The 26,500-nt window shown below is 36.5% G+C and overlaps 1 protein-coding gene across 1 annotated transcript; it reads left to right on the top strand.

Moving 5' to 3' along the window:
• Positions 1 to 8,164: 8,164 nt before the first annotated feature.
• Positions 8,165 to 26,300, top strand: BET1 (Bet1 golgi vesicular membrane trafficking protein). Its single transcript, XM_049785050.1, has 4 exons — positions 8,165 to 8,313; positions 14,272 to 14,396; positions 23,583 to 23,639; positions 25,365 to 26,300. Exons 1-4 carry the CDS (start codon positions 8,295 to 8,297, stop codon positions 25,518 to 25,520), a joined length of 357 nt encoding a protein of 118 aa, XP_049641007.1. The 5' UTR covers positions 8,165 to 8,294; the 3' UTR covers positions 25,521 to 26,300.
• Positions 26,301 to 26,500: the final 200 nt, after the last annotated feature.

Here is a 26,500-nt window from a genome sequence, read left to right as displayed (position 1 = left end):
ATATTTTGTTGGTACCTCATTGGTTGTGTATATGTTTAGAAAGTGATTTTTCTGCTTTACATATATCTTGATTATTGAGACATGTCTAGCTCTGCCCATTATAACTTTTTAAGTCTAAATATTTTCATATGCTATTATTATAGTCACTTCAACCTTTATAAGTGAGTTGTTTACTTGAATTATTTCCCTCCAACGTTTGAGTTTGAATCTGTTTATTTATTGTTTTTTTTGACTATTCAGATGTGTTTCTTGTTGGCAGAAAAAGATTGGATTCATCTTTTTTACCCATTTCCCCCTCTGTGTCTTTTAAATGGTACATTTAGTCTACTACCATTGAGAGAGATAATTGTCATGTGATTTATTGGCTTTTTAGGAAGAGTTTGGTGTGTCTGTTGGTCTCTTTTTAAAATTAGATATTACAGTTCGTCTTGGTTATGAGTCTACAAAATTTCTAAGCTGTTGTTTATCCAAGAAGCTGTGTATCCTTCCTTCAAACTTGAATTTAAGTCTGGCTGGGTGAAGTACTATTGGCAATGCATTAATTTCATTGAGTTTTGTCACTATATCCCACCAATGCCTTTAAGCCTTTATGGTTTCTTGTAACATTTCTGTGGTAAATCTTAGTGATGCTCATTTAAATGCAATTTCTAGTTTTGATCTTGCTGCTTTTGGTATTCCATCCTTATATATAGGTATCATTATTGTGATTAGAATGTGTGTTCGGATGTTTTTTTTATTGACTCTTTTGGCTGGTACTCTTTGGATATGCAGAATTTGGTTGCATGCACACTTTATCTCTGGGGTTTTCTCTAAATGATGTCCTTGTTTGTTGAAACTTCATAGGGATTTCTTCCTGTGTCTCTGGGACTCGATTCTTATGTTGTTTATGACAATTTTATTTTCTATTTTCATCTGTACACATTCTTTGAGACCTTTTTCACTGTCTTATTATTTGCATTGAGGCTCTTTTCCAATGTCCTCTGTTGTATGGAGTAATTATTCATCTCATCTTCCAGCTCACTGACTTCGTCTACAGCTACTGTTACTCTATTGGATAGGCTTTCCACTGAGGTTTTCATTTTGCCTGTCAAGATTTTTCTGTTACTTCAGTTTTAAGTTTTCTAATTTCTACTCTCATATCCACTTAATTATTATTTGTGACACATTCCATTCATTCCTTGCTTTCTTTAATTTCTATGAACATCCTCCACATTTCTTCTCTAAAGTTCTTATCTGAGGTCATTAGAGCTACTACCTTTATTCTCTAAGCATGGTGGAGGCCTGCTTTGTTTCCTTTCTGTTGCAGTTGTTGTTTGGTGTTTTCTATGTCCCCTACTGTTGCTCCTCCTGTTCTTTGTCTCTGTTTTTGTCTCTGGGTGCCAATGACATACCTTTCGGAACCCAAAGCCGAGGCAGCCGCTGTTGCTCCTTCTACGGCTGCTGTTGCCAGGAAGTAGGTTCTTCCCCTCTGGGTCTCCACATCAGATTCTAGGGCTTTACTGGGTCACTGCTGCCGATTTCATGGCTTCTGGGCCTCAAACCAGCCACTGATGTCACCTGAAAGTTCTAAGTTTTCTTTCTTTTTCTTTTTTTTTTTCGGGGGGGGCGGGGCACACCTGGCAGCTCTTAGGGATTACTCCTAGCTCTGCTCTCAAAAATCACTCCTAGCAGGCTTGGGAGACCATACGGTGTGCCAGAGATCAAACCTGGGTCAGCTGCATGCATGGCAAACATCCTACCCACTATTCTATTGCTCCAGTCCAGTTTTTATTTTATTTTATTTTATTTTATTTTATTTTTTTGGTTTTTGGGCCACACCCGGTAACGCTCAGGGGTTACTCCTGGCTATGTGCTCAGAAGTTGCTCCTGGCTTGGGGGACTATATGGGACACCGGGGGATCGAACCGCAGTCCGTCCAAGGCTATCGCAGGCAAGGCAGGCACCTTACCTTTAGCGCCACCGCCCGGCCCCTCCAGTCCAGTTTTAAGCTTTCTTTACGTAAAATTCTATTGTATGTATTTGTGGAGAATTTTAGTTCATTTCTGTCTATAATGAAATTGTTACTGCTTTGTAATTTTTATGCAAAATGAAGCCACAATAATCTAGCTGTATATACATACAGATTTTGCTTTTTGTTACTGCCTAGGGACAGCAGTATATGCATGTTTTTCAACTTTAATGTATTTTGTCAAACCATTACCCTAGTTCATATCATTTTCCACATCAATAAGGAACACGTGAAAGTTCTTAGAGATCTAAATTTATATGTATACTTGGCATTGCATATTTTAGAGGAGATGAAACATTATCTAATTGAAGTTCGTTATTACATTTTTCTGATGCCTGAATTGTGAGCAACACTTCAAGTTTATATTGATTTTTTGGGAAGTCTTCTGTGAAGAGTTTTTCAAAATTTTGTTTATTTCTCAATAAGTTTAATCTTTTTTAATTGCAAGTGTATTACATAAGTCCTTGTATCATAAATATCTCATACCACACTGTGACTTGTCTTTTCATTCTCTTAATGGTGTTATTTAATAATCAGTTTTATTTTAATGTAATATAATTGATCAAAATTTCCATTTTGGTTGACGTATATGTGTGTTCTATTTAAGAAACTCTTTTTGTCCTGTACATCTATACTTTTTCTTTCAAAATTAATTTTATCTCTGATTTTAGATCTGTATCCATTTTATTAATTTTATGTAATGAAGAAACTTATTTGATGGAAAGTAGGATATATAGAGTGTTGAACTAGGTGATTTTATTAAGAGGAAAATGACCTCTTCTCCATTGAACTGCATTGTCACCTTTGCAAACATTCAGTAACTTTGTATAATGTTCAGCAAAAAATGGACCATTGACATAGCTGACTTCAACAAGCTAATCAAAAAAAGGAAGTCAATACAAATTAGTTACAGGAAAATTACTGGAATCTAATCAACCTTTAATGGGAATTCCAGATTTGATTCCCTTAGAACGTTGGTATTAAATACTAACTTTATGTATAATAATTACATTATTATTAATGCTGTGCAGTATTATAAACATATAATTCTAATTTATAAGAATTTTTTAAACATAAATTGGGGGGGGCACATCTGGTGTTGCTCAGAAATTGCTCCTGGCTTGGGAGACCAAAGAGGACACCGGGGATCGAACCATGATCGTCCTAGGTCAGCTGCATGGAGGCAAACGCCCTACTGCTGTGTCACTGCTCTGGTCCCTAAACATAAATTAAGGGTAAAATTTTACATTTTTTCACTGATCACGGAATTGTTAATTAAATTCAAGTTTGAGACTGAGTCTTTTGAACAGTCTATCAAATGCTTCTATGTTAATAAACTTAATTAGGAGGACTTGAATTTATATATGACACTTGTAAAGAAGTGGTGCTGCTATGTTTGTAAAACAGAAAAACTAGGTTTATTATAAACAAATATAAAATAAAACAAATATAAAATAAAAATTTCCGACAGCAATTGTTATCCCTGAACAACTTATTGAATGTTTTGTTTCTCATTTATGCATAACTAATCACATCGCTGGGAAATACAAACAGTCAATAAATGAAACAAAAATATTATATGATTGTCAATGTGTCTATCAGTGTCATAAAAATAAAACTAAGTGTGAACTTCATTTTGTTTTGATTTTGTTGTTGGGCCACACCCGGTGACATTCAGGGGTTACTCCTGACTATGCACACAGAAATCGCTTCTGGTTTGGGGGACCATATTGGACGCTGGGATTGAACCCGTCTGTCCTGGGCCAGCTACTTGCAAGGCAAATGCCCTACCGCTGTGCTATTGCTCTGGCCCATACTTAAGTAATTTTTATTACTTTCATAGATACCACAAAAGCATAGATGTTTTCTAAAAAATTATCTTATGCATTAAGTGTAAAAGTTTTAGCTACTACATATCTATAAGAATTTTATTTTGCTTTAATTAGTTAAGAAAGCTAGCAATTAAAAAATAACAATAAAATGTAAAGTACTCCCCTCTTTTTATGTTAATTCTGGCCACATTTAATCATTATCTTCTGTGCACTAGATCTCTTTTCTTTTGTTGGGGGGGCACATCTGGTGTGCTTGAGTTTATACTGGCTCTGTGCATAGAGTCCAGAGGGGTGGGGGTCAGAGAAATTCCAGAGATGAGAATTCAATAAGATCTGTAGTGTGAATGGCAAGAGCCATTCTAGACCTCTTTAGACCTACACCTCTCTAGAACTACACCCTTCTATCTTTTGGGCATAATTTTTTTTTTTTCAAATTAAAAACCATCTTAATCTGAGACTGGTAATGTGTAACAACAAACAACTATATGGGTTTTTAGGTTACAAGTGCAACATAAAACCCTTTTGATATGTCTTGGCTTACAGTGCTAGTATTATTTATTTCTGCATTACTCCCATGCCCCAGACTATATTTTACACTCATATATCCCATCCTTGTAAAAAAAAAAGAAGAAGAAGAAATGTTGTACCAGAGAAAACATGTATCTTGTATGTATGGCAAGCATTTAATTATTTTTGTTTATTATGATGTTGGACCATATTCTGTAATTATCCGGAGTTACTTCTGGCTCTGCACTCAAGAATTAGTCCTGGTGGTGCTCAGGGATGCTAGGGATCAAATTTAGATCAGCTCATGCAGAACAAGTGCCCTACATATTATATTATAGTCCAGCCCCTAGTAGTTAATCTTTAAAAATTATATATTTTATAGACTTTCTTAAGATGAAATTTTCATTATGAAACTAGTGTATCTTTAACAGGAAAGATACTTCCACAGATGAAAAAGGAATCAGCCTAGGTGTTTACAATAGATAAATGACACATGAACATGTAGACTATACACATGATGGAATACTATATAAGTCCAAGGAACAATGAAAGCATGCAAGTCACTGTAATATGGATGGAATTGGAAGATATTGCATTAAATGAAGTAATCAAAAAAGAACAAACATAGGATGATCTCATATGAGATATAACATATAGAATAACTGGATAAGGGAAAGCAAATTTTGAAAGGGGGAGATACCTAGATCATTCTTGGCCCCAGAATATCAGGAGGACAGAAAAGAAAAGAATTGAGGGAGGCTGAAAAGACATATATAGGAAGCAATAGGAAATAGAATTCAAAGTATCCAAGTACATCTATGGTGTAAAGTACTCAAACCATAGAGATAAGAGCACTGAAAACAAGAGATCCAAATGTCAACAATTAACTTTTAAAATATTCTTGTAAAGGTGTAGCCTAGGGACTTGTGGGTTTGTGAGTGAACCTGGGGAATACAAAGGGAGGAAAGAAGACACTTATGATGGAATTGATGCTGGATCATAGTATATCTGAAACCCAACTGTTAATACTTTGTAAATAGTGGATTTTTTGTAAAATAATTTTTAAATAATAGAATAGCTACAATTTCTCTTACCAAGCCTTTGATATTATTTGCAATATCTGTACCTGCTGCAACTTTTAAAAATCCATTATTTTCAGTGAATTGGTATATTATTCATGAATAATTTTCTTCTTTTTATTAATACATTTATTTAAACACCTTGATTACAAATATGATTATAGTTGGGTTTCAGTCATGTAAAAAACACCCCCTCTTCACCAGTGCAACATTCCTATCACCAATGTCCCAAATCTCCCTCCTCCTACCCCAACCCCCCCTTTACTCTAGACAGGCTTTCTACTTCCCTCATTCATTCACTTTGTTATTATAGGTCTCAATGTAGTTTTTCTCTAACTGTTCACTTTGTGGTAAGCTTCATGTCATGAGCTGAACCTTCCAGCCCTCCTCTCTTTTGTCTCTGAGAATTATTACAAAAACGTCTTTAATTTTTCTTAAAACCCATAGATGAGTGAGACCATTCTGCGTCTATCTCTCTCCCTCTGGCTTATTTCACTCTGCATAATAGGTTCCATGTACATCCATATATAGGAAAATTTCATGACTTCATCTCTCTTGAGGGCTGCATAATATTCCACCATGTATATGTACCACAGTTTCTTTAGTCATTTTCTGTTGAAGGGCGTCTTGGTTGTTTCCAGAGTCTGGCTATTGTAAATATTGCTGCAATGAATATAGGTGTGAGGAAGGGATTTTTGTTTTGTATTTTTGTGTTTCTAGGGTATATTTCTAGGAGTGGTATAGGTGGATCGTATAGGAGCTCAATTTCCAGTTTTTGGAGGAATCTCCATATTGTTTTCCATAAAAGGTTGAACTAGACGACATTCCCACCAGCAGTGAATAAGAGTTCCTTTCTCTTCACATTCCCGCCAGCACTGTTTGTTCGTTCTTTGTGATATGTGCCAGTCTCTGTGGTATGAGATGGTACCTAATAGTTGTTTTGATTTGCATCTCCCTGATGATTAGTGATATAGAGCATTTTTTTCTGTGTCTTTTGGCCATGTGTATTTCTTCTTTGACAAAGTGTCTGTTTATTTCTTCTCCCCATTTTTTTGATGGGATTAATTTTTTTTTCTTGTAAAGTTCTGTCAGTGCCACGTATATTTTGGATATTAGGCCCTTATCTGATGGGTACTTTTCTTCTCAAAACACGATTGAATTAAGATTATTACCTCATTAAAATAGTTGACAAAAAAGAGAATAATACTATCTTTGTAGAAATAAATCTAAAAGCATCAACTGAGCAGACATTGCATTTTCAGAAATCTTTAGAATAGCAAAAACTACAACACCGTCTGGGCTTTGATTATTTGTGTATCAGGATTTTTTTTTAAGTTATTTCATTTAATCTTCGGTACAAAATGAAATTCATTGTATTTTATTCCAACTGAAACTCTCATTTTAGAACCTTATCACCGCAACCAGCATAGTTTTTTTTTTTTAATTACTAAAAATAAATGTCATGGGTATCTCTAGATGGACACATTAAATCTGTACACTGCTTTGGGGAATATTTCCATTTTTTTATATTTTATTTAAACACCTTGATTACATAATGATTGTGTTTGGGTTTCAGTCATGTAAAGAACACCACCCATCACCAGTGCAACATTCCCATCACCAATGTCCCAAGTCTCCCTCCTCCCCACCCGACCCCCGCCAGTACTCTAAACAGGCTTTCCATTTCCCTCATACATTCTCAGTATTAGGACAGTTCAAAACGTAGTTATTTCTCTAACTAAACTCATCACTCTTTGTGGTGAGCTTCCTGAGGTGAGCTGGAACTTTCAGCTCTTTTCTCTTTTGTGTCTGAAAATTATTATTGCAAGAATGTCTTTCATTTTTCTTAAAACCCATAGATGAATGAGACCATTCTGCGTTTTTCTCTCTCTCTCTGACTTATTTCACTCAGCATAATAGATTCCGTGTACATCCATGTATAGGAAAATTTCATAACTTCATCTCTCCTGACAGCAATCAGCATAGTTTTAAACTCTTAAACTTGTAAAAATATTTCTGCATTCTTTGTGTCAATTTAAAAATCCACGTTTAAAGCTGGTGCAAATACCTAGAAGGGCTTGTCCCAGATCACTATTGCAAAGGAACCTCGAGTCCTGCCCAGTGTGGTCTGGCCAAAAGAAAGGCAAAAAGGCAGAATTTTAGGGTTCAAGTTCGTCACTGACCAGTTATTTATGATTCTTTGCAAAGCAGCAGTCCCACAGTTTACATGCAACTAAGTCTTCACTGTCCCTAGAGACCTTCTCCTTCTCCTTTCTCAGCAGCTCTTATTTAAACAGGTGCCCCATTGCAGGTAACCTGATTTTTTATAGAGGTGATCGTGTACAAATAGGTTTTCTCGTTCTACTATTCTGTGACTCTCAAATTACTTATATCTTGGACAGAAACTGGAATAAACTTTTCTTGAGGGAAATAGGAGGGGGGGTAGGATTCGCAGATCAACAATCTTTTCCTGAGTCTGGAAAAGCCAACAATTCCGAAGCACAGTCTACGGAGCATATAGGAAGACAGCCAGAACCCTAAATTGAGGGATTTTAGTCGCTAGACTGCAGTCTCTTAACTCGGAAGCCTTGCTGGTTTCTGCAGCTAACTGAAAGCCCCACCTCTGCCTCTCGAGTTCCCTCCAGAGTGAAGAACTACATTTCCCAGAATGCTCCCAAGATGACTTGAGCGATATGAACTGGCGCCTGCGTGACGCCATAAGCGTGCGCGATGTTTAGGCTACTGCAGTCGTGGCGCTTTAGGGGCAAGTCTTGGTGTCTCGCAGGGACCTGGTACTGAAGACGCTGTTCGGGGATCTGCCATTCTACTTACCCTTACGCCCGCCTTTCCCCTCCCATTCCTGGCAGGATGAGGCGCGCAGGCCTGGGTAAGAAGTCTGAGGTTCGAAGTTCTGGGCCCTAGGATCATTCATGCCAGGAGCCGGGACATGAGCTCACTTAAACTTAGCCAGAAAGCACACTGTTTGGAGGGGTCTTCCGAGGTCGTGCCAAGTTTGGAAACACGCCCCCCCCCCCCCCCACTTTCTTGAAATTTCCTGAAGTTTTGTTCTGGTCCAAGTTTGCATCTTAGTGGAGGGCTGGGGGGTGGGGTTGTAAACAGGTGTCAACTCTGAGGTCTGAGATCCAAGTGTTCAAGTGTTTTGTTTTGCTATTAATACATATTGAACTTGATTTCTAGAAACTGCTGCTTTCAACGACCCCACTATTTTTCTTTTCTTTCTTATACTGGCCTTGTATCTTAGTTTTTTTTTTTTTTTTTTGAAAATGAAACCTTAAATGTGAGTGTTGCATATGGCACTGTATTAGAGTTACAAAGGTAAAATACACGTCATTACACTTGAAGTGAGGCTATGTAACATCAAGATTAAAGGCCATTTCCACACAACATTTCCTATCTATAATCCTGTTTCACTGTTCAGAGAGTAGAGTAGCACTAGGCTTGATGAGTTGGTGTTTGTCCTTGATCTTTTGGCACAAGAAACAGTAGGAGTAGTAGACACAAGGACTTCAGTGGCGCTTTGAAACCCATTTTTTTTGTTATGAAGCTATTAAGAATTTTTTAAAGTAGATATTTAAGTGTATAGTGTAATTGAGAATATTCACCAGGTGTTTGAAATGTTTCCCTTTTCTATTGTAAGTTGGAAAAAAGAAAATAAAAATGTTTCTTACAAGTTTCAAGAGTTTAAAGTTAGCGAAGGTTGCCAATATCTCTAAATTCCAACACTAACAAATTGTAATATGAGAAGTGATTTCTGAGAAATGGTTTTGATGAATATTTGGATGATTGAAAGTTTTGCCAGATAATTTAAGAAAAATAATAATTATTTTGAGCAATCTTAATTTTATATGACTAATTGGTTTTCTTTGTTTCATCAGTAGGGATGACTTGAAACACTGTATAGTTGAGAAAACTGTATATATGGTGAAATTTGACTTTGTATGTGTTTCCCAAAGTTTTTAATTTAGTTGGAGAATAGCAAAATAGCAGTTATTGTACATTGTGGTAGCCATACATTGAAATCCTAAAGTTCTAAAGAAAAGGAATATCTCAGGATTTCGGAGAAGCTTGGAATAAAAAGTTTGTGAAAATATAAAAACTTGAACTAGAACTTGAATAATGAAAGCAGGAAAAAGGTAAATTCTAGTTTGAAAGATGCCTACCATCTCACTCCCTAGATGGTTAGCCTTGAATTGTAAATCATGTGTTTTAGGGTTATTAAAGTGATTTGATTGATATGAGAAACATAGAACTATACCATGGAGTAAGCTTTTTTTTCTTCTTCTTTTTTTCCTGAGAAATGCAACGTGAGCAGAACATTGCCAGAAACATTCATTTTGAGATTACCTTTTTTTTTTTTTTTTTTTTTTTTGGTTTTTGGGCCACAAATGGTGATGCTCAGGGGTTACTCCTGGCTATATGCTCATAAATCTCTTTTGGCTTGGGGGCCCACATGGGACACCGTGGATAAAACCACAGGTCCTTCCTACGTGCCTGCAAGGCAGACACCTTACCGCTTGCGCCACCACTCTGGTCCCATGACATTGCTTTTAAATACATTTTTTTTTTTTGCCCTTATGGATTCTGGTAACTTTTACTGCTGCTAAACTTTGTTAACCACACATTCAGTTTATGACCTCAAATGTAATTTCACAATTGAGAATTTAAGTTTGATCCTATAACTGGATCCTTTACTTCCTTTGACTTTCTGTGCAGCAATGTGTCAAGAAGTCAAGAAAAGGAACGTTAGAAGTAGTATTCTTCAGCCTGGCTGTACAGGAGATTCATTTAAAGAGCTTTTTAACCATTGTCTCCTTGGTCCATGAGCAGTAAAATTAGAATTTCTATGATAGAGCCTGTAATTTTTAGACCTTGCTTTTTTTTGTTTGTTTGTTTGTTTAGGATACCTGCATGTATTAGCTTGAATTTTTAAGCTTGTGATAAGTAGTGATATTTATATAGTAGCCTTTGCTGAAATGTATACGTGCTAAGGATGATCTTTGACACTGACTTTCCTACAACTTATCATAGCAGTAGTCCACAAGAAAGATATGATTAAATTTGGAGTAGTAAGTTTTAGTATTTTGGTTTGTTTTTCTTTCTGTCCTCTGAATAGGTGGTAATGTAAGAAAAAATGAAGTCTTTAATAATAGAAATGTGTATTGAAAGATTTCTGGGCAACAAATCAAATAGGAATTTTGAATTAACTGGAACAGGAACAACAAAGGAAATAGAGAAATGACCACTTACTTGGGAATTCTTTGGTGAAATTATCAATTGGTTAATTTAATCTGATCAGAAATTACATGTTAGAAACACATGTATGCACATATTTAATATTTAGAAGTTTAGTCATAAGTTGGAGAGATAGTATATTGTTTATGGTTCTTGCTTTACATGGTGCTAACCTAGTTTTGATCTCTGATATCCCATATGGATATCCTGGAGCAACACCAGGAGGGATTCGTGAGCACAGAGCCAGGAGTAACTCCTGAATGTTGACAAGTGTGACCCCACAACAAAAAGAAAAAACTTAGTCTTAAAATAAGACAATTTTCTTTTCTTTCAAGATCATAGGATCATGTTTGTTTTAGCATTTATATAGAGAATCACTGACAAATGAAGAAAAGGTGTGTCTTAAAAATGGTTATTTAATTTTTGAGGGGTGGAAATGTTACTTTTATAATAGAAAATATGGAAAGTTTTATGAGTAGTGAGTGAGTAATGGAATGGGGAGATTTTGACTCTGAACCACACTGTAAGCATTTTGTTATTATTTTTATGATGGTGAATGTAGATCTCCATATAAAGTACTTAGCAGGTTCAGTGATTATAAATATTATTTGAGGTAAATAAGAATAGTTGAAACCAGAGGTAAAATGTATATTCACTGTACATTGTTATACATTTTCTTTCTTTAAATATACTTAATTCTTTTTTTGTTGTTGTTTTGTTTTCTTTTTTTTTTGTGAGTCACACCTGCTGGTGCTCTGGGGTTACTCCTGGCTCTGTGCTCAGAAATAGATCCTGGCATGCTCAGAGAACTACTGTTCAAATCCTGTATTGGCTATGTGCAAGGCAAATGCCCTAACACTGTGCTATCTCTCCGGCTCCATATACTTCATTCTTAAAGTAAAATATGATACACTATATCTACTGTTAAATATGCACAGTTTACTAAAAGCAATTTCAGATTTATTCACTAATTGATTAATTTATGACCATTATTGATTGACCTATGTGTGTGGTGTATGTGTATTTATGAGGCATATTCAGCCATAAATTGAACAGTATCTGCCCTTGGAGTTGAATCTGGAATGTAATATTAATACTGTGTACAGTCTGAGATATTTTATTAAAATGTCTAAAAAGTGAGATTTGTGCTGTGTTATACTTTAAAGGAGCTTTAGGTAGGGCTAGAGAGATATGACCAGATGGTAGAGCACACAATTAGCATGTGCTCAGGCTTAGTTTGATCATTACTTCCCTGTGGTGATCCCCTACTTTTACCCAGCACTGGGGGGAACACTGGTAGCCCCTGAACACTGCCTGACTAAGTGCATTGCTAAAAGAAAACACCTGTTTTTTTTTTATTTATATATTTTGCTTTTGTTTGTTTGCTTGGTTTTGGTTTGGTCTCCTCAGTGGTACCCAAGGATTACTTCTAGTTTTGAGCTCAGGAAACACTAGAAATTTTGACTGCAAAGCAAGCACTTCATTTGAAGTATACTATTATCTGGTTACAGAAAAGGACCTGTCTTATTTATTTGTTTGTTTACTTATTTTGGGGTAGAGTAAAATCTTTATTTTCTTTTATTTGGGGGGGCTTTTGGGCCATACCCATTGACACACAAGGATTACTCCTGCGTGCTCAGAAATTGCTCCTGGCTTGGGGGGATCATATGAGACTCTGGGGGATTGAATCGTGGTCAGTCCTAGGCTAGCATTTGCAAAGCAAACGCCTTTCCTCTAGCACCACCGTTCTGGCCCCTAAAATCTTTATTTTAAATAATTTTATAAGCTAGCTCATATATTTAAATGAAATTATTTTTAAAAAATTTATTTTAATTACATTTTTCTTTAAGCACCGTGGATACAAAATTTCTGATGATTTTCGGTATACTTATTTTTTTAATTTTTAAAGCTTCCTTTTCACATCTCAACTGTTCTTTAACTTACCAGCACCATCATTGCTGCAATCACTATCACTGCCTCTTCTCTAAGTTTAAAGAAACGTTGTTTTTTTTTTTTTTGTCTGTGTCATTTCCCCCCCAAATCTCACACTAAAGGCTGGAGTAATAGCACAGCAATAGTGCATTTGCCTTGCATGCAGCCAACCCAAGATGGACCTGGGTTTGATCCCCGGTATCCCATGATCTCCTGAGCCTGCCAGGAGCGATTTCTGAGTGCAGAAAGTAACGACTGAGTGCTGCTGGGTGTGGCCCCCATTCTTCCCCCAAATTAAATAAATTTTAACAAACCTCACACTATTGAATCTACTTCAAGTCTTGACCAATCTAGTTACATAAACTGTATGTTTTTGACAGACAGTATCTGTCTCTTAGGACTAGAAGATTCCATAGCTTTGGTACTAATGCTCTACAATTCCAACTTTTGATCAATTCAATTGTCTAATTTCTCATGGCCCAATAAGTTCTGTTGCAGAGGAAAAAAATGTTCCACATAGAGAAGGATTGAAACTACCATGAAACATCCTCACCAGAATTATTTTATTCCTCTAGTAATCCTTTGTAGTTTTAGTCACTTCCCTCCATCAGTTTCCTTACTGTTTATTTCACATAATCATTATTCAACAAATAGGCTTTTTATTTACTAAGCAGATTAGTGATTTCAGTTGCAACTATGTGAGGTTCCAGGGAGAAAGCTCAAAGGACTGGAGCACATGCCTTGCAGTGGGACCCCAAGTTTGATCTTTGTCACTACATGGCCTTCCTCCTACTACCTTTGTAAGTCCCAAGCACTTCGGGGGACCCTCCAAATTGTGTCTAAATCCTAAATCATGTTGTTCTCTCTTAATTCGTAACACATTTTTATATGAGTTCACTGTTCAAACATCACTTGACATGATGAATTATGAGTACTTTTATTAGGCAAGTGGAAACCATTTCTTTGTTCTCAATGCTATTTTCTAGAAGCTAAGGTGCACACAAGTAACACTTGGGAATGGGTTTGGCACATGGTAGTTGCTGAAATATTTGTTAATGCCCAGTAAGTGTGTCCCATAAATTATTCCTCGTCTCTCCTAATTATGAGAAAGAGACACCATGAAAGACCTTCCCTCTGTAATGGTTCCTTCCTGCTGTACTGTCTTCCCTCCCTTCATAAGCAAGCTTCACTGTGTAGTTAATGCTACTATTTAAAAGAAATATATTATTACATTTATTTGTTCATTTACCTGTGTGGAACTGGAAGATATCATGTTGGGTAAAGTATGCCAGAAGAAGGAATACTACAGGATGCCACTGTTTTTTAGATCTTATTTAAAAGGTGTAGTGTAGTTGTATTGAGCATGGAATATCTAAAAATTTCATATTGGTGCGTATTATAGTGTCTTGTGGGCAGCTAGCTAGTAAGCACTTAATATATATTGAAATAAGTGTGATCTCCTTTGCTTAAGAGAGAGTATAAGATTTGATCTGATCTCTGATTATTAGTTTTTAATTTATTTGATTGAATATGGATATCAGAAACATATATGGTCTGCAACGCCCTCCAGGGGTCTTTTTTGGTTCTTTCCTATCAAGATTTCAAAAGTGCCTATTTACACTACAACTATCTATGCTTGTTGTGACTCTGATTCTGGCAGGTGAAGGGGTGCCTCCTGGCAACTATGGAAACTACGGCTATGCTAATAGTGGGTATAATGCCTGTGAAGAAGAAAATGATAGACTCACTGAAAGTCTGAGAAACAAAGTAACTGCCATAAAATCCGTAAGTACATGACAGATGCTAGATGCTTTTTGATTTTGTATATTTATGTACATATAATATTGTATCTTGTATATTATTTATTTTCCTGGTCATCAAACGTTCATTTATCCAAATTGGCCATCAAACATTCATATATCCAAATGCAATATTTAGTTCATTGAAGTCAAAATGCACTCACAATTATAGAACATGACTTAAAGAGATGCTCAGAAAATGTGACCAATCAAATAGTATAATAAATTTGATTATTTTCTTAAATTCCAGCTATTTTTGGTCATTACATCTGCATAGCTGTTTATTATCTGAAGTCAAAATGCACTCACAATTATAGAACATGACTTAAAGAGATGCTCAGAAAATGTGACCAATCAAATAGTATAATAAATTTGATTATTTTCTTAAATTCCAGCTATTTTTGGTCATTACATCTGCATAGCTGTTTATTATCTGTAATAATGTCAAAGAACTATCACTCTCCAACCCTTAAGTAACCTTTACCCTGGATTTGTTTCTTATTCGCACCTCCTAAGAGATGATATTTCATTCTTTTTGTTTCTACCTTTTACCTCAGGTTAGTCACCAATTTATATGTTTCTTTCTTCAGAATATCAATTTCTATATGTTTTTTTTTTACATTTTTTTTTATTTGCAGTACTGCTCTTCATTTACTTAAACAAAATTTTAGGAAATTTTCTTGACCTTTCCTCAGTCTGTTCTTAATTGTTGCCTAATAGTCTGAGCTACATGCCACCATAATCATATTTTTATAGACTTTTTAATATTGCATCCTATATTCCCAAAAGTTTTCAACATCCTCTCTTACTATAATAAAATAGACTCTTTACAGCTTGATCAAAGAAGTCCTTCAGAATTGAATCACAACTTTTTACGTCTCACTCACCATGTTTTCAGAATTTGATTATGTTGCTACCGAAAATCAGAATTTTCTGTACTACATGAACTGCCATTTCCTAATGCCCATCTTTTTAATCTTGCTATTCCTTTGCCTTCACCATCATTTCCCTCCTTGGTATTAGCTAACATCTTGCCGGATGTGAAAGTCCCTACCTCATCATCATATACTCCTAACTTTGCCTGATTTGAACATTAAAAGTAACTTATTTCCTTAAGAACATAAAACTATTTGTAGTATTTTTGTAGTGCTTACTATATAATATCTGCATTAGAATTATGTGTGTAAAAGACATTTACCAACTGAATTGTTTCCTACTGTACTTTTACATTTTCTACAGTTCCTAGCATAACTATTAATACTATTGAGTGAATATTATAGAATCATAATATATTATGTAAAAGGAAATTAAAAAGTATTTTCCTAATCTTTATGTTTGATTTTGCATTGTCATAATCATACTGAACTCTTAAAAAACATTTTGTTGAAACTCATGTTGCCAAAACCTTTGGCAACCTTTTAATTGGTATTCCTTTACCTCTATAAATGAATTGTCTTCAGCCTATAAACCTTATAGTTTTCTATGTCAAATTCAATTAAAAGGACTGAATTAACAATGAAAGAAGAAAGCTGTGATCCTCTGGAAATTCTTTCCTTAGCATGAATGGCAGTTTTAGGGAAGTAGTTAGGGAAGCTTGGTCTATCTAGATTTACCACCGCCTTTATTCTTTCTGAATTGTTAAATTTGGGAAGGCTTATTTTCTGTTCTCTGTGGTATTCTAGAATTACTTTAGTTATTATTGTGTATATGCTTTCCATGCAAATTAACCATAGATCAATACTTGTAATCATTTGTAAATTTTTTTTTCTTTTTTTTTTTTTTAATTTTTATTTTTTTATTTAAACACCTTGATTACATACATGATTGTTTTTGGGTTTCAGTCATGTAAAAGAACCACCACCCATCACCAGTGCAACATTCCCATCACCTAATGTCCAAGTCTCCCTCCTACCCACCCCAACCCCCGCCTGTACTCTAAACAGGCTCTCCATTTCCCTCATACATTCTCATTATAAGGAAAATTCAAAAATGTAGTTATTTCTCTAACTAAACTCATCACTCTTTGTGGGTGAGCTTCCTATGGTGAGCTGAACATCCAGCTCTTTTCACTTTTGTGTCTGGAAATTATTATTGCAAGAATGTCTTTCATTTCTCTTAAAACCCATAGATGAGTGAGGACCATTCTGCGTTTTTCTCTCTCTCTCTGACTTATTTCACTCAGCATAATAGATTCCGTATACATCCATGTATAGGAAAATTTCATGACTTCATCTCTCCTGACAGCTGCATAATATTCCATTGTGTATATGTACCACAGTTTCTTTAGCCATTCATCTGTTGAAGGGGCATCTTGGTTGTTTCCAGAGTCTTGCTATGGTAAATAGTGCTGCAATGAATAAAGGTGTAAGGAAGGGGTTTTTGTACTGTATTTTTGTGTTCCTAGGGTATATTCCTAGGAGTGGTATAGCTGGATCATATGGGAGCTCGATTTCCAGTTTTTGAAGGAATCTCCATATCGCTTTCCATAAAGGTTGAACTAGACGGCATTTCCCCACCAGCAGTGATAAGAGTTCCTTTCTCTCCACATCCCCGCCAACACTGTTTGTTCTCATTCTTTGTGATGTGTGCCATTCTCTGTGGGTGTGAGGTGTATCTCATCGTTGTTTTGATTTGCATCTCCCTGATGATTAGTGATGTGAGCATTTTTTCATGTGTCTCTTGGCCATTTGTATTTCTTCTTTGTCAAAGTGTCTGTTCATTTCTTCTCCCCATTTTTTGATGGATTAAGATGTTTTTTTCTTGTAAAGTTCTGTCAGTGCCTTGTATATTTTGGAGATTAGCCCCTTAATCTGATGTGTATTGGGTGAATAGTTTCTCCCACTCAGTGGTGGCTCTTGTATCCTGGGCACTATTTCCTTTGAGGTGCAGAAACTTCTCGACTTATATATTCCCATCTGTTAATCTCTGCTTTCACTTGCTTGGATAGTGCAGTTTCCTCCTTGAAGATGCCTGTAATGTCCTGGAGTGTCTTGCCTATGTGCTGTTCTATATATCTTATGGTTTTGGGGCTGATATCTGAGGTCTTTAATCCATTTGGATTTTACTTCGTGCATGATGATAGCTGGGGGTCTACGTTCAATTTTTTGCAAGGCGGCTATCCAATTGTGCCAACACCCACTTGTTGAAGAGGCTTTCCCCTGCTCATTTAGGGTTTCCTGCTCCTTTATCGAAAAATTAGGTGGTTGTATGTCTGGGGAACATTTTCTGAGTATTCAAGTCTATTCCACTGGTCTGAGGCCTGTCCTTATTCCAATACCATGCTGTTTTGATAACTATTGGCTTTGTAGTACAGTTTAAAGTTGGGGAAAGTAATTCCTCCCCATATTCTTTTTCCCAATGATTGCTTTAGCTATTCGAGGGTGTTTATTGTTCCAAATGAATTTCAAAAGTGCCTGATCCACTTCTTTGAAGAATGTCATGGGTATCTTTAGAGGGATAGCATTAAATCTGTATAATGCCTTGGGGAGTATTGCCATTTTGATGCGTTAATCCTGCCAATCCACGAACAGGGTTATGCGTTTCCATTTCCGCGTGGTCCTCTCTTATTCTTGGAGCAGGAGTATTATAGTTTTCTTGTATAGGTTCCTTCACATTTTTAGTCAAGTTGATTCCAAGATATTTGAGTTTGTGTGGCACTATTGTGAATGGGGATTGTTTTCTTAACGTCCATTTCTTCCTTATTGCTATTGGTGTATAGAAAGGGCCATTGATTTTTGTGTGTTAATTTTTGTAGCCTGCCACCTTGCTATATGAGTCTATTGTTTCTAGAAGCTTTTTGGTGGTGTCTTTTGGGGTTTTCTAAGTAGAGTATCAGTCATCTGGCAAACAGTGAGAGCTTGACTTCTTCCTTGCCTATCTGAATTCCCTTGATATCTTTTTCTTGCCTAATCGCTATAGCAAGTACTTCCAGTGCTATGTTGAATAGGGAGTGGTTGTAGAGAGGACAGCCTTGTCTTGTACCAGAATTTAGAGGGAAGGCTTTTAGTTTTTCTCCGTTGAGGATAATATTTGCCATTGGCTTGTGGTAGATGGCTTCAACTAGATTGAGAAAGGTTCCTTCGATTCCCATCTTGCTGAGAGTTTTGATCAAGAATGGGTGTTGGACCTTATCAAATGCTTTCTCTGCATCTATTGATATGATCATGTGGTTTTTATTTTTCTTGTTATTGATGTTGTGTATGATGTTTGATGGATTTACGGATGTTAAACCAGCCTTGCATTCCTGGATGAAACCTACTTGATCGTAGTGGATGATCTTCTTAATGAGGCATTGAATCCTATTTGCCAGGATTTGGTTGAAGATCTTTGCGATCGGCATTCATCAGCGATATTGGTCTGTAATTTTCTTTTTTTGTAGCATCTCTGTCTGGTTTAGGTATCAAGGTGATGTTGGCTTCATAAAAGTCTATTTGGAAGTGGTTTCCGTGTTGTTCAATTTCATGAAAGAGTCTTGCCAGGATTGGTAGTAGTTCCTCTTGGAAAGTTTGAAAGAATTCATTAGTGAATCCATCTGGGCCTGGGGCTTTTGTTTTTCGGCAGACCTTTGATTACCGTTTTGATATCATCAATGGTGATGGGGGGGGAGGGTGTTTAGATATGCTACATCCTCTTCCTTCAACCGTGGTAAGATTATAAGAGTCCAAGAATTTATCCATTCTTCCAGGTTCTCATTTTTTAGGTGGCGTAGAGTTTTCTCAAAAGTAGTTTCTGATTACCCTTTGAATCTCTGTCATATCAGTAGTGATCTCTCCTTTTTCATTCCTAATACGAGTTATCAAGTTTCTCTCTCTCTCTTTCTTTGTTAGGTTTGCCAGTGGGTCTATCAATCTTGTTTATTTTTTTCAAAGAACCAACTTCTGCTTTCGTTGATCTTTCGGATTGTTTATTTGGGTTTCCACTTCATTGATTTCTGCTCTCAGCTTTGTTATTTCCTTCTGTCTTCCTATTTTTGGGTCCTTTTGTTGAGCACTTTCTAGTTCTATTAGGCTGTGTCATTAAGCTACTCAGGTAAGCTCCTTCTTCCTTCCTGATGTGTGCTTGCAAAGCTATAAATTTTCCTCTCAGTACTGCTTTTGCTGTGTCCATAAGTTCTGATAGTTTGTGTCTTTATTGTCATTTGTTTCCAGGAACCCTTTGATTTCCTCCTTGATTTCATCTCGGACCCCACTGGTTATTGAGTATGAGGCTGTTTAACTTCCAGGTGTTAATGTTTTTCTTCTGAGTCCCTTTGGAAATTCACAAATAATTTCAGAGCCTTGTGGTCAGCAAAGGTAGTCTGCAAAATTTGTATCCTCTTGATATTATGGAGATATGTTTTATGTGCCAGCATGTAGTCTATCCTGGAGAATGTCCCATGTACATTGAGAAGAATGTGTATCCAGGTTTCTGGGGGTGGAGTGTCCTATATATACTCCTCTAGGCCTCTTTCTTCCATTTCTCTCACTCAGGTCTAGTATATTCTTGTTGGGTTTCAGTCTGGTTGACCTGTCCAGTGTTGACAAAGCCGTGTTAAGGGTCCCCACAATTATTGTGTGTTATTGATATTATTTTCAGATATTTGTCAACAGTTGTATTAAATATTTTGCTGGCCCCTCATTTGGTGCATATAGGTTTAGGAGAGTGAATTCTTCCTGCTCTATATACCCCTATGATTAATATAAAATGTCCATCTTTGTCCCTTACATCACCTTCCTGAGTATAAAGTTTGCATTATCTGATATTAGTATGGCCACTCCAGCTTTTTTATGGGTGTTGTTTGCTTGGATGATTTTTCTCCAGGCCTTTTATTTTGAGTCCAGTTTTGTTCTGACTATTCAGGTGTGTTTCTTGTAGGCAGCAGAAGGTTGGATTGAGTTTTTGATCCATTTAGCCACTCTGTGTCCTCTTGACTGGTGCAGGTTTAGACCATTGACGTTGAGAGAGAAGAATTGTCCCTGGGATTTAATGCCATCTTTATATCGAAATTTGGTGTCTTTTGGTTAGTCTTGTCTTAAATTAGGTCTTTCAGTTTTTCTCTTAAGACTGGTTTTGTGTCTGTAAAGTTTCTGAGCTGCTTTTTGTCAGTGAAACCATGTATTCTTCCGTCAAACCGGAAAAGTGAGTTTTGCGTGTGGTATAGTATTCTGGGTGAAGCATTCATTTCATTCAGTTCCTTGTCACAATATCCCACCACTGCTTTCTGGCATTGAGTGTTTCATGGTGACAGGTCTGCTGTAAATCTCAAGGATGCTTGCTTGAATGTAATTTCCTCCCCCTTTTGATCTTGCTGTTTTCAGAATTCTGGTCTCTATCTGTGGGATTGTCATTGTGACTAGGATGGTGTCTTGGGGTGGTTTTTCTGGGGTCTCTTTTGGTTTGGTACTCTTCGAGCATGCAGGATTTGATCACCTATATTCTTTAGCTCTGGAAGTTTCTCTTTTAATGATGTTCTTGGACCATTGATTCTTCCTGGGAATTTTCTTCCTGGTCTCTGGGACGCCAATGATTCTTAAGTTGTTTCTGTTGATCTTATCATAGACTTCTATTTTCATCTGTTCCCCATTCTTTGACTAATTTTTCCATTGTCTGCTCATTTGCTTTAAGTTTTTTGTCCAATCTCTCCTGCTGATTGGAATTGTTATGTATCTCATCTTCCACACAGCACCAAGTCTATTCTCAGCTTCTGATACCCTGCTCCAGAGCTTATCCATTTTGTCATTCACTTCGTTTACCTGACTTTTTCAGTCCTGTTAGTTGACATGTTATTTCAGTTTGGAGTTTTGTCATTTCTGCCTTCATATTTTCTTGGTTCTTAATTAGTGTTCTGTTCAACTCGATCCATGGTTTTCTTGGAGTCTGTTGAGCACCTTCCATATTGCTAGTCTAAAGTCCTTATCTGAGAGGTTGATTAGTTGGTTGGTCATTATCTGGTCCTCAGAATTGTCATCTTCATTCTCTATGTCTGATGCTGGCCTGCGTTGTTTCCCCATTGTCACACTTGTATTGTGGGTTTTTCTACGTGTTGTGGTGGTATTCATTGTCTATATGATGTAGGCAGCACACTCTTCTGGCTCCTCCCTTTCTGGATGGGCTGGCTTGCCTCTAAGGGAGGGGAGTCCTCCGTGGATGAAGCCTCACACTGGGTCAAATCTTAGGCCCGAGCATGCAACAGAGAAGACAGTCCAGAGAGAAATGCTTGCTTCTCTGATATAGCACAGTTCTTATTGTGATTTTTTTCTTATTGTTGCAATGGTGTTCTTTTCTTAGAAGGAGCGCACGGCCGCGTAGCGAAGCGGAGCTGCCGTGCTCTGATGGAGCCTCTTTTGCTCCAATCCCAAGAGTTTCACACAAGAGGACAGTAGACAGATATTTACAGTTCACACTCACAGTTGGGCCCCTCTGCGCAGGCTTAGATTCGTGTCTTTTCCCCGCCTGATGTCCCAAGCAGGGAATCCAGCTTCTGCAGCAGTCTGCAGGCCGGTTTTTATGTTCTGAATCCCGCCCTGGAAATGGCCTCCGGGATTGGGAGAGCAGATTTCTGGAGCCTCTTTTGCTCCACTCCCAAGAGTTTCACACAAGAGGACAGTAGACAGATATTTACAGTTCACACTCACAGTTGGGCCCCTCTGCGCAGGCTTAGATTCGTGTCTTTTCCCCGCCTGATGTCCCAAGCAGGGAATCCAGCTTCTGCAGCAGTCTGCCGGCCGGTTTTTATGTTCTGAATCCCGCCCTGGAAATGGCCTCCGGGATTGGGAGAGCAGATTTCTGGAGCCTCTTTTGCTCCACTCCCAAGAGTTTCACACAAGAGGACAGTAGACAGATATTTACAGTTCACACTCACAGTTGGGCCCCTCTGCGCAGGCTTAGATTCGTGTCTTTTCCCCGCCTGATGTCCCAAGCAGGGAATCCAGCTTCTGCAGCAGTCTGCAGGCCGGTTTTTATGTTCTGAATCCCGCCCTGGAAATGGCCTCCGGGATTGGGAGAGCAGATTTCTGGAGCCTCTTTTGCTCCACTCCCAAGAGTTTCACACAAGAGGACAGTAGACAGATATTTACAGTTCACACTCACAGTTGGGCCCCTCTGCGCAGGCTTAGATTCGTGTCTTTTCCCCGCCTGATGTCCCAAGCAGGGAATCCAGCTTCTGCAGCAGTCTGCAGGCCGGTTTTTATGTTCTGAATCCCGCCCTGGAAATGGCCTCCGGGATTGGGAGAGCAGATTTCTGGAGCCTCTTTTGCTCCACTCCCAAGAGTTTCACACAAGAGGACAGTAGACAGATATTTACAGTTCACACTCACAGTTGGGCCCCTCTGCGCAGGCTTAGATTCGTGTCTTTTCCCCGCCTGATGTCCCAAGCAGGGAATCCAGCTTCTGCAGCAGTCTGCAGGCCGGTTTTTATGTTCTGAATCCCGCCCTGGAAAATCTCATTTGTAAATTTTTAGTAGCTCTTATCTATCTAAATATTTTGAAAAGGAAGCCTTGATTGAATTTGTCCATATGACTTAATAAATAGTATTAGCTTAAATAAGAGTCATATTTAACATTTAATATTGTTTTCTCTTACATTCAAACTTTATGCTGCATAGGGTTCTGACCTAGATAATACTGACTTGTAAAATTTTAATATTGATAATAAATTTTATTTTATTTTTTATTTCGAGGGACACATCAGGCACTGCTCAGGGGTTACTCCTGACTCTGGCTCAGAAATTCACTCCTGGCAGGCTTGGAGGACCATATGGGATGCCAGGGATTGAACCCAGGTTGACCATGTGCAAGGCTAATGTCCTACCTACTGACATCACTCCAGTCCTTGTAAAATGTGTTTTAAATCTAAAGAAATTATTGTTGTATATAGAAAGTAATATAACATTTTCTTTGTGAATCATTAAATATAGGTAATATGGATACTTTTATGTATTTTAAAATATAAAGTGTAATAGATAGTAATAGGAGGAGGAAGAGGAATAGGAGGAGGAGGAGTAGAGGCAAAACATTTACATATACAAAAACTATGCAGAAATAAAAACTAATATTCAAAAGTTAGAAGTGAATGGTAAGATACAATATAGAGAAAAGCAAGAAGACAAAGTCTAGAGTTGGGAAATAAAAATATAATACTTTAAGATTTAAAATAAATAATATATTTAGTAATAATGTATTTCCTTTGTTATAGCTTTCCATTGAAATAGGCCATGAAGTTAAAAGTCAAAATAAATTACTAGCTGATATGGTAAGTGTAATAATTTACTTTTACCTTTCTGAAGTCTATCTAGAGATCATTAGTCTGAGATTTCCAACCAACTATATATAGCTAGTTTGAAATAACTTTGAAGCATATTTTTGCTATTTTAACATTTTTAGCTAGCCTTAATACTTCACCTATTCCTAATAAAAAAGAGGAGATAAAAGCTATGTGTCTTTAATGTTCGATATTTAGGACAAGTAATTATTTTGAATATTAGAAGACAGTGAATAAGACTAAAAATAATCAAGGAAACATCTTATATCCAATCAGCTAAGTGCTTTTCACTATTACTATATTTCTTTTGCAGTCTCTCATAGATATCATTTCTGAGGTTTGCACATAATAACATCTAAGAACCTATCTTTATACAAAGCTTAATAACATATCTTTCCTGCTAGCCTTCCTTTTATTCTCTTCAGTTCTCTAAACTTCTCCTACTTGCTTCACTTAATTGAAAAAATGTACAACTTGAAAATGACAGTGGCATTGAAAATACCCTTTGTTTTAAATGTTTTTCTTAGGATTACCTGGTGACTTTCTGAGAGAATACCTGGTTCTGACTCCAAAAATAATAATTTTTAATTTTTGAAAAGAAAACTAGGCACATGAATTTTAATAACACACCTCATGTGATCCTAGTAAATAAACTCTGTTAACTTGGAAATATAGTGATTTTATGGGAGTACAACATCTTTAATCCATACTAGGACATTCCTAGTCCTTTTAATTGAAAGACCTTTTAGCTGTATTTTAATATTGTTTTACATATCCATATTTTTTCTTACCATATTTACTATTTAAACATGATGTTCTCTTAACTTTATTTATTTATTTATTTGATTTTTGGGCCACACCAGATGATGCTCAGGGGTTACTCAAGGCTATTTGCTCATAAATCACTACTGGCTTGGGAGACCACATGGGATACAAGGGGATTGAACCATGGTCCATCCTAGGCTAGCGTGTGCAAGGCAGACGTCTTACCGCTTGCACCACCACTCCGGCCCCTCTTTTAACTTTTAATAGGCTCTGCTTCCAAACCTTTAAAAGTCTTTAATAACTGAGAGATAGCACAGCGGCGTTTGCCTTGCAAGCAGCCGACTCAGGACCAAAGGTGGTTGGTTCGAATCCCGGTGACCCATATGGTCCCCTGTGCCTGCCAGGAGCTATTTCTGAGCAGATAGCCAGGAGTAACCCCTGAGCACTGCCGGGTGTGGCCCAAAAACCAAAAAAAAAAAAAAAAAAAGTCTTTAATAAACTAATATCAGTCTTTTTTTCTAAAAAAAAAAAAAAAGACCTTAGACATACAGATATATTTAACTGTACCATATATTAAATTTTAGCTGAACTGTTTTATTGTGGTACAATCTTTCAGTTTTGTTAAGCAATGCCTCAGCAAAACGTACAGAAAAACTCTTAGTGATAGGCAAGCCATTTACTTTTTTTGTTAATTTTTAATCTGCTTAACATAAATAATACTTACAATGGTTTGAGTTCTTGAATTATACTAGGACTAAAATAAATGCTTTTATGATAATGAAGTTTGTATTCACTGAAAGAATATTCTGTTTTGCATTGAAGAGCTTTATTACTTCAGTTAAGAATGGACTCCAGAATTGACTAAACATCACATGTCAATGAAAAAAATAAATGTTCATATATAGAAGATTAGAATAAGATTATATATATTTTTTTCTTTTCTTTATGAAGGATTCACAATTTGATTCTACAACTGGATTTCTAGGGAAAACTATGGGAAAACTGAAGATTTTATCCAGAGGAAGCCAAACAAAGCTGCTGTGTTATATGATGCTGTTTTCATTATTTGTCTTTTTTGTCATTTATTGGATTATTAAACTAAGGTGATAGAAGTAAGTGAGAGTTTGGAATTTGTTCCATCTTCCAGGTTTTGAGTACTACTTTGGTTAAAAAGAAATTACCATAAAACATTCCTAATTTTCAAATACTGTGACATTTTTCCATTAAAGATCATTGAATTTTATCTGTTTTACATACTGTATTAGATAACACAAGGTTCTTCCAATGCATTGTCAACAAAAAAAAATTTTTTTGAGGGGGCCTCCATTTTCAGGGGTTTTGAGATGGCCTGAGGTTAGTCTGGCTCTCATAATTTTCTATTGTTTGTTAATTGCCCGATAAATGAATAAATATTTTGTTCTTAAATACCATAAATGTTTAACACAGTCTATGTAAAGATAATGGAAAAGTAGCATCCTGCCTGAAGACTCTTAATACTGAACTTCGTAAACGTATTTTCTCAAAGTGTCATCAACTGTAACAATGAACTCCATCCTTCTTTATTTGATTAAAATCATAGACCAATTTCATCTTACCTAAGATTTTCTACCATTTTTGAACGATATAATTCCTCCCTCTACCCAATGCTATGATTCTTCAATAAAGCTTGCTTTTTATTTATTTCTAGTACAGATCAATATAAATGTGTACTGGGATTTCTGTTATTTCATATCAACTTTATATTTGCTACTTACCTGACTTAAAATTTTTTATATTATTCTAAGTATAATGACAAGTGACCATTTGGTTATCATCTATGACAGCATAATCTGAAGTTAGAGTGATTGCTGACCTTTGGGTGGAAAATAAATTGTTTAAGAAAGTTAATTACTTCGACTTTACAATATATTTTAAGTTGGACAGATAAGTAGAAATATTAAAATGTGATTAATTACTATATGTTGTTCCTTTTGAGGAATGTACCCATTATAGGTGCCAAAAATAAATTTTTGTAAAAAAATACCTTTATTGCTTTATTGACATTTTTGTGTTCAAGCTTCTTTTTTCCCCACATAGTTCCTAAAACA

Source organism: Suncus etruscus, chromosome 1 (genome assembly GCF_024139225.1).
Source record: "Suncus etruscus isolate mSunEtr1 chromosome 1, mSunEtr1.pri.cur, whole genome shotgun sequence".
NCBI lineage: Eukaryota > Metazoa > Chordata > Mammalia > Eulipotyphla > Soricidae > Suncus > Suncus etruscus.
The sequence above is the reverse complement of the archived record's forward strand: the minus strand, read 5'-3'. Positions and strand labels throughout refer to the sequence as shown.